Below are 18753 nucleotides of genomic sequence, written 5' to 3'. Positions count from 1 at the left end.
GTATTTCTTCTCATTTAGGAGTGTCAAAAATTTATACTAAATTTGGTATAGTTTAAAGAAGCGAGTTCAAGAAAACCTTTAAAAAAAACGATGAAATTTTAAATGTTTAAAAAAATGTTTTCAAAATGCAAACAAATTGTAGCACGACACGTAATGGACGAGTAATGTAGCAATAATTTGTTTGCATTTCGATATTTTGTAAAAAAAAATTTTTTTTTGTCCAGTTTTTAAAACTTTTTGGTTTAATTTAATATGATTGGTATAGAGAAAAGCGAGTTCAGGTAAACCTTAAAAAAACACGAAGTTTTAAATGTTTAAAAAATGCAAACAGATTATGGCAGGGTATTTATTGGAGGAGTAATCCAGCAATAAAGTGTTTTTATTTCGATATTTTGAAAAACTTTTTTTCTTCAGTTTATCAAACCTTATGGTTTAATTTGATATTATTGGTATAGTTTAAAGCTTTGAGAAAAGCGAGTTCAAGAAAACCTTGGAAAAAAAAACCATGAAGTTTTAGATGTTAAAAAAAAAATGTTTTCAAAATGCACACAAATTGTGGCAGGATACGTAATAGAGGAGTAATCCAGCAATTATATGTTTTTATTTCGATATTTTGAAAAAAAATTTTTTTTCAGTTTATAAAACCTAATGGTTTAATTTGATATCATTGGTATAGCTTAAAGCTTAGAGAAAAGCGATTTTAGGTAAACTTTAAAATACCTTAAAGTTTTAAATGTCAAAAAAAATTTTTTCAAAATGCAAACAGATTGTGGCAGGATACCCATTGGAGGAGTAATCCAGCAATAATTTGTTTGTATTTCGATGTTTTGAGAAAAAAAAATTTCAGTTTTTTAAAGCTTAGTTTTTTAACTAATTTTGTAGTTGGAATTTGTTTTTGTTTCACTAAAGCATCAATATAATGTGATCATGTAAAATATTTTTAGTTGCCATTTCTTCCAAATGCTGAGTATCAGTCACCAATTTTGCACTACTAGCTAAAATGCGAACAATTCTTATTCCTTAACCTTTTTCCCTAGCTTGCCAAACTATCATTACAAAAGGAATGAGCTGATAGGCATTGAAAATCCTTACTGCTTAGTGCAATTTTGAGTTACATATAGTTTCTAAACTTAAATTTTTTTTATTAGTTTGAAAGAACAGCAGTGGATTGGAGGATAAAGCACTCGTTCTTCAATGAGGTCACAGGTTCGAATCACAGCGAAAGCTCATTGGTTCGAATTCCGGCTCCGGCTCCCACCGACCGCAGTATTAACGTTAAATATCCTGAATGGAAAACGGAGCAGGCCATCGGGCTTACCATGTGACATAAATACGGGAAAACTCCCTCAAAGAGTTCTTCACAAATGCTAGTTTTGTCTAATGCTTGATCCAAGAGTGTCCTCGTCTTCTGTATTGGGTTCAAAATTTACAATGATGCGTAGTGGCACATTGATAGACGTAAGGATCGGTTTTTGAACGCTGGATATAAAATAAAGTTAAAAATCAAGCAAACACTAACAAATAATCGGAAATTTAAAAATTCTTTTTTAATTCTCTTTGGTACAAAATAAGTTCAGAGTCTTGATATTTACAACTGACTAAATTTGAACATGAATACATGATCGAAAAATTAAACAAGAACAATATGAGACATGGTATGAACTATTATAAAACGTATAAAGTTGAATTTGGAATTCATGATCACAAGTTATTTTTGAACAAAATGCAAATTGGGTATGATTTCCATAGGAATTGGATCAGCACAAATATTTGGGGTGATTAAATTAAATCGGGTCTGAGGTTCAGAACTAGACACAACATTTTTCTGGGGGTTATTAGAAGGCAAATTCCAAAGAAGATTGTTCGTTTTGTTGGCAAAAAAATTGTGTTCACCTTCGCTGACAAATCTTCCCAACTCTCCTTTAAATATGAGATCTGCAAAGGCCGTTTGAACGAAGGCACACGATCTTGGATCTAGACTTCGCAGTTTTGAAGCGACAAACTCCCCGTAAACATCAAAATCATCTCTAGGTCGCATATGAAGTGGAATAGTAGGTTGGATATGCGTACCACTCCAAGAATTTGCAGTATGTAAAACTGGAGATCCAGATGGCAGCACTGAAACTCCAGTTTGATTTGGACTAGTTCTAGAAGAATTTTCAGAAACCGTAACACTTTCAACTGGAGGCAATGGGTTCTCCGTATGAGACGCAAGTTGGATTGGTTCATTACTCAAAGCGTTTTCAGGACTGGTACTATTTGCAACTGGTGGTGATAATTGGTTTGTTCTATGAGAAGGAGATCTGTGTTGTATATCATCTCTCGGTGATCTTTGAGTAAGACTGAAATCTTGAAGAGTATTTTCTATGTGAGAAGAAGATCCAGGCTGGACATTCTCTTTCTCTGAAGAGCCATGGGTGTTTTTATTTGGAGATTTTCCAGCATAGTCTGTTTGTGCATCTGAAAACCCTTTTTCGCCTCTCTCTGAAAACATCCCTAATTCAGCTTTAAACAGGAGATCTGAAAAGGTGGTCTGGATGAAGGCACTGGATTTCGAATCCAGATTTCGTAATTTTGAAGCGACGAATTCGCCGAAAATGTCAAATCTGTCCTTAGATCGAAACGGAGGATTTGAATGAGAAGGAACTTTAGATTGGGTAGACTCATTAGTCCATGAACTTCCATGGTTGGAACTACCAAGTGAGAAAGAGGATGATCCTATTTGCGATGAAACTCCAGGTAGGATAGATTCGTTTCTACAATTTTTTTCAGAAACTACGCCGCAAGAATTCGAAGAAACATCAGGTTCAACCTTCACAGTTCTCGAAATCTGAGACTGTGTTGGTGCTGAGGAAACAACATCGTTATGTCCACCTGGAAGTATATAATCTGTATTGGAGTTTGAAGATTCTGAACATGTCACATAAGATGTGCTTGGTCTTTGTCCATCGAACTGTGCTTCGGAAGGGCCATCGGCAATCGACGAATGAAATGACGCATCATCAAATATGCTGGATTCTGATTCTGTTTCGATTATTTCTTGTTTGATCACGATGTCAGAGCTGCTCATGAGACTTGTAGACGTGCTATTAGAACACTGCCCAGCTGGTAGCACATTAGAATCATTACTCTTCTGTAATGAGCTCCCTCCTTTCTTCTGAAAATGGAAATAAATATAAATTGAAGGACAACAACAGTTAATGGAAGTAAATGAGACAAAACAAGGAGCCTATCTAAATTAGGGATTAATAAAAAAAGCATAACATTTACAGGAAACGAAAAAAAGGCAATTTTGCTTCTTATTTNATATAAGGCAGATCACAAGAGCTTTTTTTGATTTTGAAAATCGAAATCCATGTATTAATTAAATACTTTTATAATGGGCGAAATTTCATGAAAAAAAAAAGGATTTAAATCATTCTATTTAACATTTCATTAAAATCTAATAATATTATCAAAAAGGCAATTGATTTAAATACACAATATAGAAAATAAATATTTCTAATTAATAAATACATACAATTATTTTTTGTAAAAAATTTTAGAGCCAATTATTTTTTAGAATCTAAAACTATTTGTGTTTCTTAAAAATTTCTAAATTTGATCAGAAAGATTAAATAAAGTAACATTCCGAAACGGCAGTAAAATAATTTTCAATTTTCAGAAGTTTTCTTCATTTTAATTAAGTGTGAATGCGTGAAAAAATTTCTATACACGGAATACAGTACACATAAAAATCGTAAATAAATTTATAAATAAATAAGTATTTACACAAAACATGGGAAATTTATTATATAAGTGAGCGTTAAATAAAGCTAATAAGTGTTTGCGTTTATAGATAAAATTCACTTTATTGGAATTCTCTTTTCCCCTGGCTAAAGACCAGGAGAAAGGTAAAAATTAATATTCTATTTTTTTACACCCCTATTTTTAATTAGTAAATGTAACAGCTATCAGAATAGAAGAAATAGCGTGTGTTTTAGAATTTTTATAATATCAAAAATAACACAATCATGGAATCGATGTTTACCTTTGTTCTCTCTTATTTTTTCTTATAACTTTAAAAATATATATTTTTTATACTAGCGTTATATTTTTAAAATACTCAAAAATTCTTTTTTAACTTCGCAGTATCTTTAAAGCAAAGATAAAAGAGATAATTCTATTTTATTTATCTATATTTTATTTTTATATTATCCAAAAATAATAAACTTAGCCACTTTTTAAAACATTAGTAATAAAATCTTCTTCACAATGACTCGTTTCAAATAGATCTAAAATCATATAGATCAAATAGATCTAAAATCAAATAGATCTAAAATCATATATATATAGATATATAGATCAAATATATAGATCAAATAGATCTAAAATCATATATATATAGATATATAGATCAAATATATAGATCAAATAGATCTAAAATCATATAGATCAAATAGATCTAAAATCATATAGATCAAATAGATCTAATTTATCTTCAATTATCATATACATTTTATTTTTTATACCCCTTATGCTATATGGTGATATAAAATTATTGAAGGAAAAAGAATAATTGACTAATTAGCAGCAAGCATAGAAATTTACATAATGTGGTATTATTTTCATTAAAATATACTTACATTTTATTCATTATACTTACATTTTATTCATTAAGACACAAAAAAAAATTTCGTGCATGAAAAATAATAATTTAAGAAATAAAATGGTGTGTATCTGTACCTATGATCAAATCAATGGACAAATCATTTAGTTGAGCACTAGTTTCTTAATGACATTTGTTTTATTTTTATTTTATTTACAGAACGTGTAACTTTAATCCACAAGAAAGACATGGGGAATGCCAAGGGGAATAATCATGCATTTTCAAAAAGTCGAATTTGATAATAAGAATAATAAATTAATAAAGCGTATTTTGAAAATTTCTCAACAGAAAGTGTTTACTCCAATTGAATTATTAATATTTGATAAATGTCTTCAAATCCCTTAAAAACAGCACACAAAAAAGAGAAGAAAAAAATCAAATTAGGGAAATATATATGTCACAGTGTTAACAAAAAAAAAAAAAAAAATTATAGTAAGGTGCGTTTAGGCACCTTTGGCCAAAAATTGGTAAACTCAAATTTAAATCTTGAGGTGAAAAAAATAGAGAGAGAATATATTTATACATTGTAAGATAATATATTTTTATATAGTTCTTCACTTTTTGATCACGAAACAATCTGCACTGAGCTCATATAATAAGAGGGTTATACTCCATAAAACTTTTTAAAAAATTGGCATGAATCATATTTCTTATCTTTTCTTACGATTTTTCATAGTAATTAAAAACTCAGACCAACAAGGGTCCAATTGTATTTTTACATTGATAATCACTTCGTAAAGACACACGAATAGAGAAAATTAAATACTAGGAGATAAAATAGTATCATATTATGTCCGATATCAATATATTGGACAAAATACGAAAAATAAGTAACAGTTTTGTCATATAATATATGTTGTTGTGTCATAATTCTGGAGAAAAAAATTTCTGTAGAAAACAAAAACCAAAATTTTTAAACTTCATTATTCCCAAATAAGAATAGAAAAATCAGGAACATTTCTTTCCCATTCTGATGCGCGAAAAAGGAAACTTTTAAATATAATAATAGAGAAAAAAAAATCCTTCGAACATTTCTGCAGAAACGAAATTTTTTCCTTCATTATTCTTTATTTTTCATTCTTTTCAAATAAGAATAGAAAAATCATGAACATTTCTTTCCCCTTCGATGCCCGAAAAAGGACTCTTTAAAATATAATCCTTAGAACATTTCTGCAGAAAAAAGAAATTTTTTACTTCATTCTTCTCAAATAAGAATAGAATAATCACGAGCATTACCTCCCTGTCCGATGCTCGAAAAAGGCATCTTTTAAATATAATTTCAGAGTAAAAAATTTCGAAAATTTCTGCAAAAAAGAAAACCTATTTTTTTTACTTCCTAAAGGAAAATTCTCTCTGCAAGAACTCTAACGTTCTGCGACAATGTCGCCGTGATTCTGGTATGGGGGAAATTACTATAAATAAAAATAAACTATTAATAGATACATAGGAGGATTGATTCGAAATATACGTCAAAGAAGTTTTACTATTTCATAAATGAAATCACTTCTAAGACAAATACGTAGCTGGAATAGCCACAACATCCTTCAGTTATTATTATCTGATTGCCGTCGGACTAACCGTGGGAGTTTTACCTCTAAATGCAACGCAAATGTTGGCTAGTTCAATAAAAGTCCCCCTACAAGATAAGTTTTGTCTCAATGCAAAATCCAGTCGTTTCTTTCAATAACCGGTTATGAATAACCTTCCCAACTCTGAGTTCAAGACATTTATAGTTCAACTTCATAACTTTGCAAATTTTGATCTTAACCCAGAAGACAAGAGAACTCCATGATCAAGCATTAGGACAAACTAGCCTTAATGGAGGACTTTTTTGATGGAACTAACCCGCATTTGCGTTTCATGGAGTGGAAATCCACAAAAGTCTCTCACGGTTAGCCAGACGGCACGGGGATTCTGACCCATGACCCATTGAGGATATCCAAGAACTTCCCTGTCTTCTGGGTAGGGTTCAAAATTATAAGGCTACTTAGTTGAACATTGATGTTTGCTGGCTAAGAAATAGTTCAACCCTGTGGGTTCTTATTGATCTTTTTCAGCCTCCCAAACTAATTAACAACTGGTTCACATTTGTCATACTTACAAATAGAACTTAATATGGACAGAAAAGTTTAAATTTATGTATAGATAAATACTATCTCACCTTTTTAGGCGGAAGTTTATTCATAATTTTCAACCTCTCTCTTTGCATATTCTTTCGTATATATGAAAAATCTAACTTACTCATTTCGCCGGAATACTTAAAAGCGTTTAGTTCTTCTTTGATAATTTCGGAGGGTTTTTCGAACAAATTTTCCGAAGCTTTCCTTTTGGTCGCGTTCGAAATCAATTGCCTGACCATAGACTTGTTGACGTCATGGTTATGATCAGAATCTAAGCGCACTATTTCCATTTCACTTTTGTCAGTAAACAGCTTTGCCCTGCACATCTTTTTGGTGCAGCGCCATTTTGTTGAAGTTGCAATCTCGCGATCTTTGTAGAATGTGTAGTTTGAAAACAAAATCAACTTTTTCCCGCGCGTGCTGTAGACATGTTCGATTTTGTCAGGCGTAGAAGTACTCATTTTAACAACTATCAGCTAGCGATTAGGAACTGCTGTTGCCTGGCGTCTGAATCGAATGAAGGGCAAACGACCTGAAATCTGGGGGAAGGGGGAAATTCATTCGCCGGTTACTGAAAGCAGGGACCGTCTCCTTTCCTATCGTCAACAGCCGGTGATAGCGGATTGCGCTAGTAGACTGCGCTTCTAATCTCTTATCCTCCCTTGAAAATGGTAGATGAACTGCGCCCAAAGCAATTCTTGAGAACATTCCTCTTTCACTCAATCATGCAGTAAATTATATTTTGATAAGATCGCCGTCTCGCCAACAATTATCGCCAGAATCAAGATTACAATTCTATTTTATGATCACATTAATAGTTTTAGGATTTACTTAGATATTTGTTTAGTTAAATATCGATTTAAAATCTTACTATCATTGCTATTTTTTATATATTATTATATTTATCATTGTTATTCTGTGCCCTTGAATATTATTCTTTCTTACAAGCATTTCTTTCATCTTCAGAATAATATGAAACTCTAAATATTACTCAAAATCACAATAAGGTCTTATAATAGTTAAGTATCGTTATTAATTTCTAATAATTAGCTTAAAATCTTTAATATTCGTTTAAACATTAATAGTTATAAGAATTCGGCCCATCACATTTTTTTTAAGTATTCGAAACTTTACATTAGCTTAAAATCTTTAAGTTCACGTTTTACTCTATATTTACTCTTTAAGCTTTATTTATCTAATAGGAGGCTTCACCCCATGCTCGCTGGAGCTCGCCAACCCCCCAAACTGCTTTCGCAGTTCATTTCGGATTGCTTCGCAATCCGATGCTCGCTTTACTCGCTCATTGGATACGTTCTTAACGTCTAGCTTTTGTATACTTTTTTGAACACTGAAGTTCCGAAAACTTTTCACTGTAGAAAATTCTAAACCTGTGCATTTCAATATTAATTTGAAATTGCAAACAGTTCACATATTTTTCTTAATCACACTATTCTAAATTTCAGTTGTTGAGAAAAGTAACTGTTGTAAGTTTTGTTTTAAAGTCTTTCCCACCAGAGGGCTAAAACCATGTGTTGTAAAACAATATGAAATAGTACTGAACGCCGGATGTAAAGCATCGGCTTCGATGAAGATAATTTTGTGAGAATTTTTTTGATAATTCGGTGAGAATTCACCCGATTAGACATATGATGCTCAGTACGTGCTCTTGCGCGCCGAAGCCTCTCAATTAAAACGTATTAGCGTTTTATATAATATAGATTAGCCATATGATGCTCGCTACGTGCTCTTGCGCGCCGAAGCCTATCAATTAGAAATGAAAACTGTTGCCAACGCGAGAAAAGAAATATCATCTGTTTTATTGATACATACGTACGTATTAGCGTTTTATATAATATAGATAGATAGATTTTAACTTTATTTTTCTTTTAACTTAATTACTTTATATTTTTCGTTTAGCTTTATTGCTTAACATTTCTCCTTTACAATTATTATCCTTGCATACTTTATATTATTTCATGGATTAACATAATGTGACATGATTACCATAAAACAGTAAAAACTGTCAACATAATTTATTGTTTTACAGTATGGTTTTCGGTACTGTTCGTACAATTTGTTTAATTCCTTTAAAAATTAGTTAGAAGGTTATTTTAATATTTTTCGAATAATTTTACTTATTATTAGTTCAGAATCTTTATATTTTTAACAAATATTTAGAACTATCCTTTTTTAGAACTAATCAATACTTAAATAAGGAAAATTGCAATCTTTAAAGCGAAAAGAAATCGAGTAATTTGAGGGGGAAAAAAGAAATAACTCAACTAAGGAAGGGTTTTTTTCTTTATGAATATTGCCTGAAGGGGAAAATATTCCCTCATGAAGGGGAAAATATTCCCTTCGAGATATTAAAACACTCAAAGATACAAGCTAATATGAGGTTTTCTTTTATTTAAGATAAAAAATTAGAATGCGGTTATGTCTAGATCAGCACATAAGAGCTCTATTGTAGAGTTAAAGTGGTTCATCCAGTTAGTTTGAACTTTTTATAATTTGTGGTGAGTTTCGAAACTGATTATGGTTACATACAACGTATAATTCTTAATTTATTTAACGGGGAAATTTCCATATAGCGATCTGTCGCGCTAACTACAATCGCCAAGGTGCCAAATAGATTTTAAACTTGCAATTTTTTTGTAGATGTTTGCCCGTGGTTGGCTACAAGTTGTACCTTTCAAGTTGGTCCGATTCTGTGCTGTTTTCTTTCTTTTTTTTCCCTTCAGTTTTTTGAGGGCAGTTCTCCGTAAATTGCCAAGACTTGGCGATTATTCCGTCACAGATCAAGATACGGAAATGTCCCCTATTTAATCTTCACACTCTTTTTATGATTTAATTTCAAGTGAAATGCCAACGAAATAGAAATGGCATTTTTTAAAACAAAATATAGTATTTCTAATAACAATATATTTATTTATAAAAAAAACAAGGATTTATAAAGAGTTACAAGTATTTTCTATCGCATTTTTCAAATCAAAATAAAATAGCTAATTACTCTAAAAAAGAAAAAATGTTTTCCTAATAAAAGTTATCAACGTTTATAGCGGTTATTCTTAAGTTTTTATTTCGAAGTATATTATAGTTCGACTTATTTATATACACCCAAAACAAATTCATAGCTAAACGAGTTATAGCACAGACTGAAAATTTAACTCTCAGATATAAAGTTAATTTAAGATTATTAATGATTTAAACGATAAAAAATCTTCAGTCCTCTAATTAAATATTTTAAAAATAGTCTTTTACAGGTTCCAATGTTCACAATTGCCTTATTAAACTCTTTATATAGTCGGGGTTCCTCAGAAAGAAAATTGATTACTTAGTGTTCCGTAACTGGAAAAAATTGGGAACTAGTGGCCGAAGTGAAAAATGAAACAATAAACTAAATATTTAAATTCCGTTCGCGCTCTAGTTAAATCTCCTCGTGGCGTAGTTTAGTCAAGACAAAAATTTCTGAGTTTTAGTACATTTTATTTTTCAATATTACCAACAATGGCAAACTAGTTAATTGTATAATGAATAGCGAACTAAAATCAAAGTATGACATTTCAAAATTCAAAAACCAATTTAATTGTAAAATGATTTTTTTTAAATAGAAATTCTCTTGGTAATTTGAACTTTAAATTATTAAAATTTTTTACTTAGCAAATGAAACAAAATTTAAGAAAAAAAAATAAACCAATCAGATTGGAGTATAATACATCCAACGCTTTTTATATCGGCCCTCATCGTTCGCACGGAAACGAGCGTTATTATGCGAACTTGTTATATTGTGAGTAAACAAAAATGCCGTAATTTTACTATAGTAAATGAAAGAAGAAGAAAAAGTAAACACTTATTATTTAGTATTTTACTTACTTATTTTAAGAACTGTTACAGTTTTTTTCCTCAAAAAATTAAAGCAAAGAAAGTACTTGTTTAGTAGCTTTGAATAGGTAATTTAATATTGCCAATGGTCAGAAATTAAATATTTAAAAAAAATTTCTTTTAATTTTGTTTTAGTTAACGAGAACAGATTTGAATGAAGCTGAAAAATTATTTTTATGTAAACTGCACTTATACACAAATAAATCTAATGCAAATAAATCTGGTAGACGGATCATGGGTTAGAGTCCCCTTACAGTCAAACTAACCATGGGAGTTTTTCGTGGTCTTCCTCTCCATGTAACGAAAATGCGGATCAGTTTCATCAAAGAGTCATGCACGAAGGCAAATTTCGCCCAATACTTGATCCAGGAGTTCCCTTGTCTTCTGGATTGTGTTCAAAATTACAAGGCTATGGATTACATTAGTAGTCGTAAACCCAAAAATAAGGTCGGCTGTTCAACGACGGTAATATAACATTAGTAAAATTACAAAGTTAATACCAATGTTTAATGTATTCCGCACCGTCCACACGCCTGTGACTATTGAGTAGGGCCAAGAAATAAGAGAAAAGAAAAAAAAAAAAAAAAAAAGGGAAAAAAGCCTTATTCGACAGTTATAAAGATAAAAGAGAGATTTTGCATAGCTTACTGCTACCCTAAGCGATGCTGAAATATATAAAATAAATTATGTGCTTATTAATTAAAATTCTTGAGCTCTACACAGCTCAAAATTTTAGTGAGAGACCCACAACGATATGCAAAATCTCTCTAATGAATCAATATAATTACCCTTTTTGGACTGAGGGTCCTTAATCTTTCTAATGCTCTCTTTAAAACATTTCTTTTTCGTGTTCTTTCATCTCTTATTTGTTTCTTTTCCAAATTTACAGAATCTATCATCTTTTCGGGCTGTAAAAGTTTGGAAGGAACAGCAGTTGGCTTCAAAATGTGTTTCTCAGACAGTCCGAACATTCTAATTTGAAGATAATTCATATAATCATCGGGATTAAAATGCTCGCCGCAAACTACTGCACGCTTCGGTTTTAGATTGCTCATCTGGCAAGCTTGCATCCATTTTCTTGCCATAGATTGATCCTTCGGAAATTTATGATACGCTATACCTTTACGTTTTGTTTTCACAAAATAGTTCTTACAAGATGGTACAGCGCAAGTCGACATGTTTGAAAGGATGAAAGGTATATTAAAGCAATAAAATAAGCAAAGTTCGTATGGGCGAAATAAAAGTACGAGATGAAACGCGTACGTGTTCTTCCACAAGCTATCTTTCCAGTTATGTTATAAACGGCTGACGTCAGAAGTTTCTTCCCCTTTTCAGACAATGACGTCACAATGTTGATTCTTCAACGAGAGGGAAACCAAGGTTATCAGATGCGCAAGGTTGTTTTTCTCCAATGACTCCGTAACACGTTTTATGACGTCACATACTTATTTGATCTTATATCGCTGTATTTTCGATTCGTTCTAGCTTCTCGAATGCTGTTATAAATTATTTAAACACAATTTTACATTGCGGTATGTTCCACGTTTATGATAAATGTTGATAGTTTCTGGGTCGAATGTTTAGTTAAAATATTATCAATGTAATTTAAATGTTATTAATGATAAGTTTAATCTTCTTTAAATTCTTATTGATAGAAATAAAGTGCCTTAAAAAAATCATGTAACAAACACTTATTTACTCTGTTTCAACTTTCACACAGCATAAATTTGTAATATAATATAACGCAAGGAAAATAATATTATTTAAATAAAATTATCCTCTTTGACTAGAACCAATGTCATTCTTTAAGATGAACAGTTCATTTTGGCTTTTATTTTAAAGAAAACAATGTTTCTGCTTGTTTCATTCATTTTCAGCTACAAGTATACATTACACAAAAAACAAAGTTATATAACTAGACTAGATATAACTTCATGACTTCAATAATTGGACATAAAAACTGACTAAAGATTATTCCTCATATTTACTCCTTTCTATTCTTTCTAAGAAGCGTTTTTAAAATGAAGTTTTTTCGGTAAATACGTTCGTCATTGTCTTCGTTCACTTAATCTATGAAGTTGGGATTCCATCAAATGAAGGTTCGTCATTTAGGATTCCATTACCGAAAAAGGAAGCCGCTGCATTACCTATCCAAAATCACTACCACCTTATTTTGTGGTTACCATGTTTGAGGCAAAATCCTTAGTTTCATAACTTGGGAAGTGCTATTTAATTTCTCATAATGTAATAAATCAAATTATGTATTTTCAACCATTTAGTGGAATCACTTTAACCAGTGCTAAGCTGCAAAGTTGCAGATTATCTAAGTATGCAAATTATCTGAGTATGCAGATTATCAAAGTAAGCAGATTATCTAAGTATGCAGACAATCTAAGTAATTTGAAAAATGATACAATGAAAAATTAAACAATTTTCGCGACAACAAATTTTGAGTGTACTATATTTGTAGCTTTTCAATTACGATCGAATTTTGTTTTATAGCCAATATTTATACGATTACTAATATTCAACAACGCAGCCTTGTAGTTTTGAACCCAATCCTGAAGACAAAGGAACTCCCGAATCAGACTTTGGGAGAAATTAGCCTTCGTGGAGGACTTTTTAACGTAACTAATTCGCATTTGTGTTTTATGGAGGGGAAGACGACGAGAACCTCCCATGTTTAGCCTCACGGCAAGGGGACTCTAACCCATGATCCGTCCACCACGGTGGATATTTAACGTCGGCACTGTGGTCGAGGCGAGTTGGGCGAGAAATTCGTATCTACCAGTGATCGCTGGGATTCGAACCCGGTTCCCCTCATTAGAAGGTGAACGGTCTATCCTGTGAGCTACCAAGGCTCAATAATATCCGTGTAACGACTTGAAGCTTATCCAGATTTAGGTCGAAGGGTACCAGCTTGCACGGAAAATAAAGGTGACGGTGCACAATGCTGGCAAAATTACCGCCATTATGCCAATAATCCCGAAACCCCGTTCCAACCTGCATAACCCACTGGTCGATGTGAAACGTCTGGACTGTTGCATGAAACCTTTTTTATTTTCGATTTGCTAACACATTGGGCAAAAGTCACGAACAAAATGTCACGCATTTCAGGAGCAATTTGAACTAAAAATTAAGTTGTAATTGGACAAAGAAGAAAGCAACAACAAGTATATTACCTGGATGTTATATAAATCACGAATAGTGTGTTTCACGCATCGAGACTCATAATGTGCAGGTCACGAAACTTGACTGTCCTATATGTTCAATAAAATCATGTTTCAATTATTTGAACGACATCTTACTGAGTCCAAAAACATTATCTTTTTATCGGTAAGGTGTTTAAACATATATCGGCAACACAAAATATTTTCTCTTACAATAGGTCCTTAAACACATATTGCTGACCTTTAATAATAATTTACTACATAAAAAGAGAACTACGGAGCAGGTACACGCAGAAGTACTTGCAGTATCGCTACAGCGAGATTGTAAATCGAATTCCTTAAATATGGCAGCAATACTATGCACTAGCATACTCCTTTTTCTGAATTTATGTATCGAGAAACCAGAACCAACTAAACCGGAACCAACCAAACCAAAGTATTCAGCGTTTGCGAAGGAGGTGAAAAAACTGTTGCCAAAAGAAACACTCAAATTTCTGTTTAACGTGAACCACAACAGCACCGAGCAGTTTCTTCAAGCAGTGCACGAAGCTAACGAAGACGATGCCAGAATATTCAATACAACCTTTCCAGAGGACCTAGATAAACAACTGAATGACGAGGTAAAAAAAGTTGCGGACACAGTTACGCCCGAAGCCTATTTTGGTATTTTTCTCAACGCAGACGGAAATACATTGATACAGGAGAATGTCTTAAATTCAACTAATCTCCACGACTTGGCCAAATCTTTAACCACGTATTACGAAAAGGCTGCTAACTCAAGTACAGAAGCGAATGTTTCACAAACTTTACCAGCGATTTCGTCTGCGAACTTCGAATTTTTCAAGTCTGTCGGTTTGAATTCTAGAGAAGTGCTTATAAGATATATTAAGAATATTCTGAAAGAAGTTAAAAAAGCTCAGGAGTAGAAGTTCGTTAAGTTGCTTATCCTGCTATTGCTTATCCTGCTGCCTACTTGCTTATCCTGATATTAGTTGAATGTATTTTCAAACATACAGAAAGTAGCAAACGATAATAATAAAATTGCTTGTTTACAAAGAGTCATATAACTAAATTGGATAAATAAATCTTTTATACGAGTTTCAATTTACAACTAGGTAAATTTCGATTTTTCCTGCTGAACTTGATGTGCTTAAATTCATTTTGGATGTGGAATACGCCATTATGATCCATCAAAAATAGCCCAAGACAAGTTGCAATCATAATTTTTCTATTCTCAACAATATTGATATCAATTGATATGTTTTTAAAGAATAAATTCTTTGTTCATATATTAGAATCATTAAATATTGCTTAGTATTTAAATTGAATCTAAGTTATTGCTTTTTCTATTATAAATTTGAATTTGTGTTTGTTTTAACTTTTAAAGACTGCAAGGAACTAATTGGTAATTTTACTTTCTCTCTATTCAATAATATTAATAGCAATTTAAAAGTGGTTAAAATAAGTTCTTGAAGGAATAATTATTAAATATTGTAAATGTATGCAAGTGATTGTATTTTTATTATTATTTTTTTTATTTTTTAAATGGAACTTGTTGCTTGTCTTTGTTTTATTTAAGATTGCACTTAATTGTTAATCATAATTTCTGTTTTCAATAATATTGATACCAGCTAAAAAGTTTTCAATTAATAAGTTTCATGTTCATTAATTGAATAATTATTTATAGCATTGCATTTATTGAAAATAATATTAAGTGGTATCGATGAATTAAAATAGCGATTAGGTGTAAAAAAAAACTATACCAGGGTCAGGGTAAAAGAAACTGTACGTCCTCTATTATTAAAAATTTTAGCAATGTAAAGATTACTTAAACTCTCAAGTAAAAATTGAATTTGGGTCTTACTACTGTTTATTGATATGGATGTTTATATTTAACTTTGCAATTATTAATAAGCTATAAGTCAAGATTCGGATTCCTGAACTTATAATTAATAAGCTTCGGTTGTATTATTCTGAGTAGTAATATGAAAATCATTATTTTATTTTTTAATACAATTAACAAAAATTTTATTTTAACTGAAAAATTAATCAAGATCGTGTGGTCTGGGGCCCATTTTATTGTCAACCTTATTATCTCGTTACACAAAAAAGTCGTACTCAGTGTAAGTAATTTTTCATAATTCTTATGCTTTTTGAAAAAACCTTTCAAAATTTGATTCTCAAAATGTCAATATTTATAAACATACTACATAATATAATTGTTTTACTAAATTGTTTATTACTACTGTTCACAACTATAATGCTAAAAAAGGAAAGAAAAAAATTTTTTTTTTCAAAAAAATAATCTACAATTTGAATTACTACTATTCATGACTAAATTGTTAAAAATAAATAAAAATTTAAAGAAATTATCCACAATTAAAAAAAAAAAAAAATTTTTTTTTAACTAAATACTTTATGTTAAAAATTAACGGGATAGCCTGGCAGTTAGGACGTTGGACCCATTTCCAAGAGGTCATGAGTTCGATCACAGCAAGTCGAAGACTCTCCGTATAGTAAACGGTGACTGGTGCATGCTAAATCTGTCGGGTTACAAAGTCCTTCAAGTTCAGATAACGAATCATTACTTCTAGGTTACTGAATTGGAGATTTCAGGTTCAGGTCAAAATTATGATCTGTGGATGAATGAATGGGTCCGCTCAGTTAAACGATCTGTGACATGTGTGGCTTAAGGAATAATCTGGGCCATAGATGGCGCCACCGAAGAACAAGAAATGCATCTTCTGCCTTAAATTCGCTTGGTTTCACTCAGCCGGCTGGCTGGCATTGGCACGCGACATTAGAAACAACAACAGCGATTCACGACTGTACTGTACCGTGAGTACAGCCTCGCATATCAAGTTGGCAGTCAAACAAAAACATTTTATACTTTTTTAAAACCTGATATATCGGATTCAATCAGGTTCTCTTATTAGTCCAGCAATCATAGCAAAATGAAAGTGTTTCTTAGGAAAAAGTAAAACAAGAATTTTTTCAAAAAAAGAAAAAAAAAAAAAAACCAGACTACATTGAAGAACTATTGATCCGATGATCGGATCTTCACATTCTAGGACTCAAATCTTAATGGCTCGAGGGGGTGGCCTCAAATATGCTAATTAACAAGTGTAGGCGGCATTTTAAGTACGTACTTTTTCGGAATAAACGCAAATTTTTCTATTCGGACTTCTGACTCCCCAAAATATAAGGGGTAGCCGCAATCGGAGAAATATGATTCCAATAGTTTGGTCAGGAGAGCACTCCAAAGTTTGGATCCTTTAATGTTAATTTTACTTTTTGCATATTTCGCTATTATCTCAAACACGTTTTAGCGAATTGAAAATTTTTGCAACCAATTATAAAATTCATTTATCCAAATATAATTCCATGCAACAAAAGTAACTTTCAGAAAAATATTTATTATTTTATTTAATAATGGTTAAAAAAATATTTGAATTGCAAGGGATCTGCATCATTTTAAAAGATATATTTTTACATGGCAAGATACAAAATTTGAGCAAAATCTGTTGAAAAGTACCTGAGAAATTGAATTTCAAAAAAGTCAGATATTTAAAATGTGTAATGTAAAGTGTGTAACTGATTTGAATTGAATGAAGAAAATCCTGAGACGATCCAAGTAATATTTTAGAAGTTATATAAGCGTTTATATGTACAAAAAAGTACATGTTTGTACTTGCACAACATACATCGATATGCAGACAAGTGAGGTATAGTTTCCTTCGTATTTTTCTTGAATGAGACCAGACCAAAGAAGAATCAAAAAGGCTAATATTTCGAAATTCGGAATGATAACTATTCCACTTGAATTTTATCTCATACAATTCAGAATAAAAAAATTTTATAGGAATATGTAATTCACATGTTCAGACATCATCCTGAGCGCAAAGTACAAAATGTACAAAATTAATATCCAAAATAGACACGATACATACATTAAAACGTTTTATACATGAGATCTTGAAAGCACTCGAACTATTTATTCTATTGGCTCGGGTATAATTTAATTCAATTCTACGTTAAAAAAAAATACACGGGAATTAATCTCCCACTTGCTTAGATAGATATAAACTTTGAGTAAATAGGTACAAATACAGAATTAAATTTTTTGCCTTTTGTACATAAAATCCTTCGAATTTCTATATTCATCTGATCGCAGAAATTATATTGTTAAATGGCAAAATAAATTCTAAAAACAGTGGTTTGTCAAATGTGAAAGTCAATTGCGATTAGGCAGAGTTCAAAGAAATCGTAAAACTTAATTGGCGATCAAACTTTGATATTGAAACAAAAGAGAAAATTTAAAAAAAAGTATTGTCAAATTTATATTTTTAAACATCAAAACAAATCCTACAGAATATTGGAACAAATCACAAAAACAGTGGTTTATCAAATGTGAAAATCCATTGCAATTGAGCAGAGTTTAAAGAATTGACGATTTGAAATAAATTGTTCAAGCTTAAAGATGAACTACACAAGGAACTGAATTAAAACAAAATTATAAAGACAATTAATAATTGTTTATTCAAAATTAAATTGTTAAATGTCGAAGCAAATTCCCCAGAACAACTAAACAAGTCCCAGACACAGTGGTTTATCAAATATGAAAGTCCATTGGAATTAGGCAGAATTCGAAAAAATGGCGAAATTTGTATAATTAGCAGTAAAACTTTGATATGAACTTCACAAATTAACAATAAGAGTTACATAAAAACTAAATTATATTGTTAAATGTCGAAACAAAACCAATAGAATATCTGAACAAATGCCAGAAACAGTGGTTAATCATATGAAAGAGTTCATAACAATTAGGCAAAGCTCACAGAAATGGCGATTTGAAATAAATTGCGCTCTATAGCTGTAAGATGAACTTCACGAGCTAGCAAAACGAGATGTATTAAAATAAAATTATAAAGAG

The 18753-nt window shown here is 31.3% G+C and overlaps 1 protein-coding gene across 13 annotated transcripts in view; it reads right to left on the bottom strand.

Annotated features, from left to right (window-relative positions):
- Window positions 1-1527: 1527 nt before the first annotated feature.
- LOC107450690 (serine-rich adhesin for platelets) overlaps window positions 1528-18753 on the bottom strand; it is a 54888-nt gene continuing 37662 nt past the window's right edge. For 11 of the 13 annotated variants that reach the window (XM_043050549.2, XM_071185058.1, XM_016066584.3 and 8 more), the window contains one exon: window positions 1528-3157. In XM_043050549.2, the coding sequence (XP_042906483.1) occupies window positions 1709-3157 (1449 nt within the window). In that variant the 3' untranslated portion in view covers window positions 1528-1708. Of the gene's footprint in view, window positions 3158-6809; window positions 7404-11438; window positions 11959-18753 lie in introns of those variants that run through there. The other 2 variants (XM_016066624.3, XM_016066607.4) reach the window with 2 other exon arrangements.

The sequence above is a fragment of the Parasteatoda tepidariorum genome, chromosome 9 (genome assembly GCF_043381705.1).
Source record: "Parasteatoda tepidariorum isolate YZ-2023 chromosome 9, CAS_Ptep_4.0, whole genome shotgun sequence".
NCBI classification, from domain to species: domain Eukaryota; kingdom Metazoa; phylum Arthropoda; class Arachnida; order Araneae; family Theridiidae; genus Parasteatoda; species Parasteatoda tepidariorum.
The sequence above is the reverse complement of the archived record's forward strand: the minus strand, read 5'-3'. Positions and strand labels throughout refer to the sequence as shown.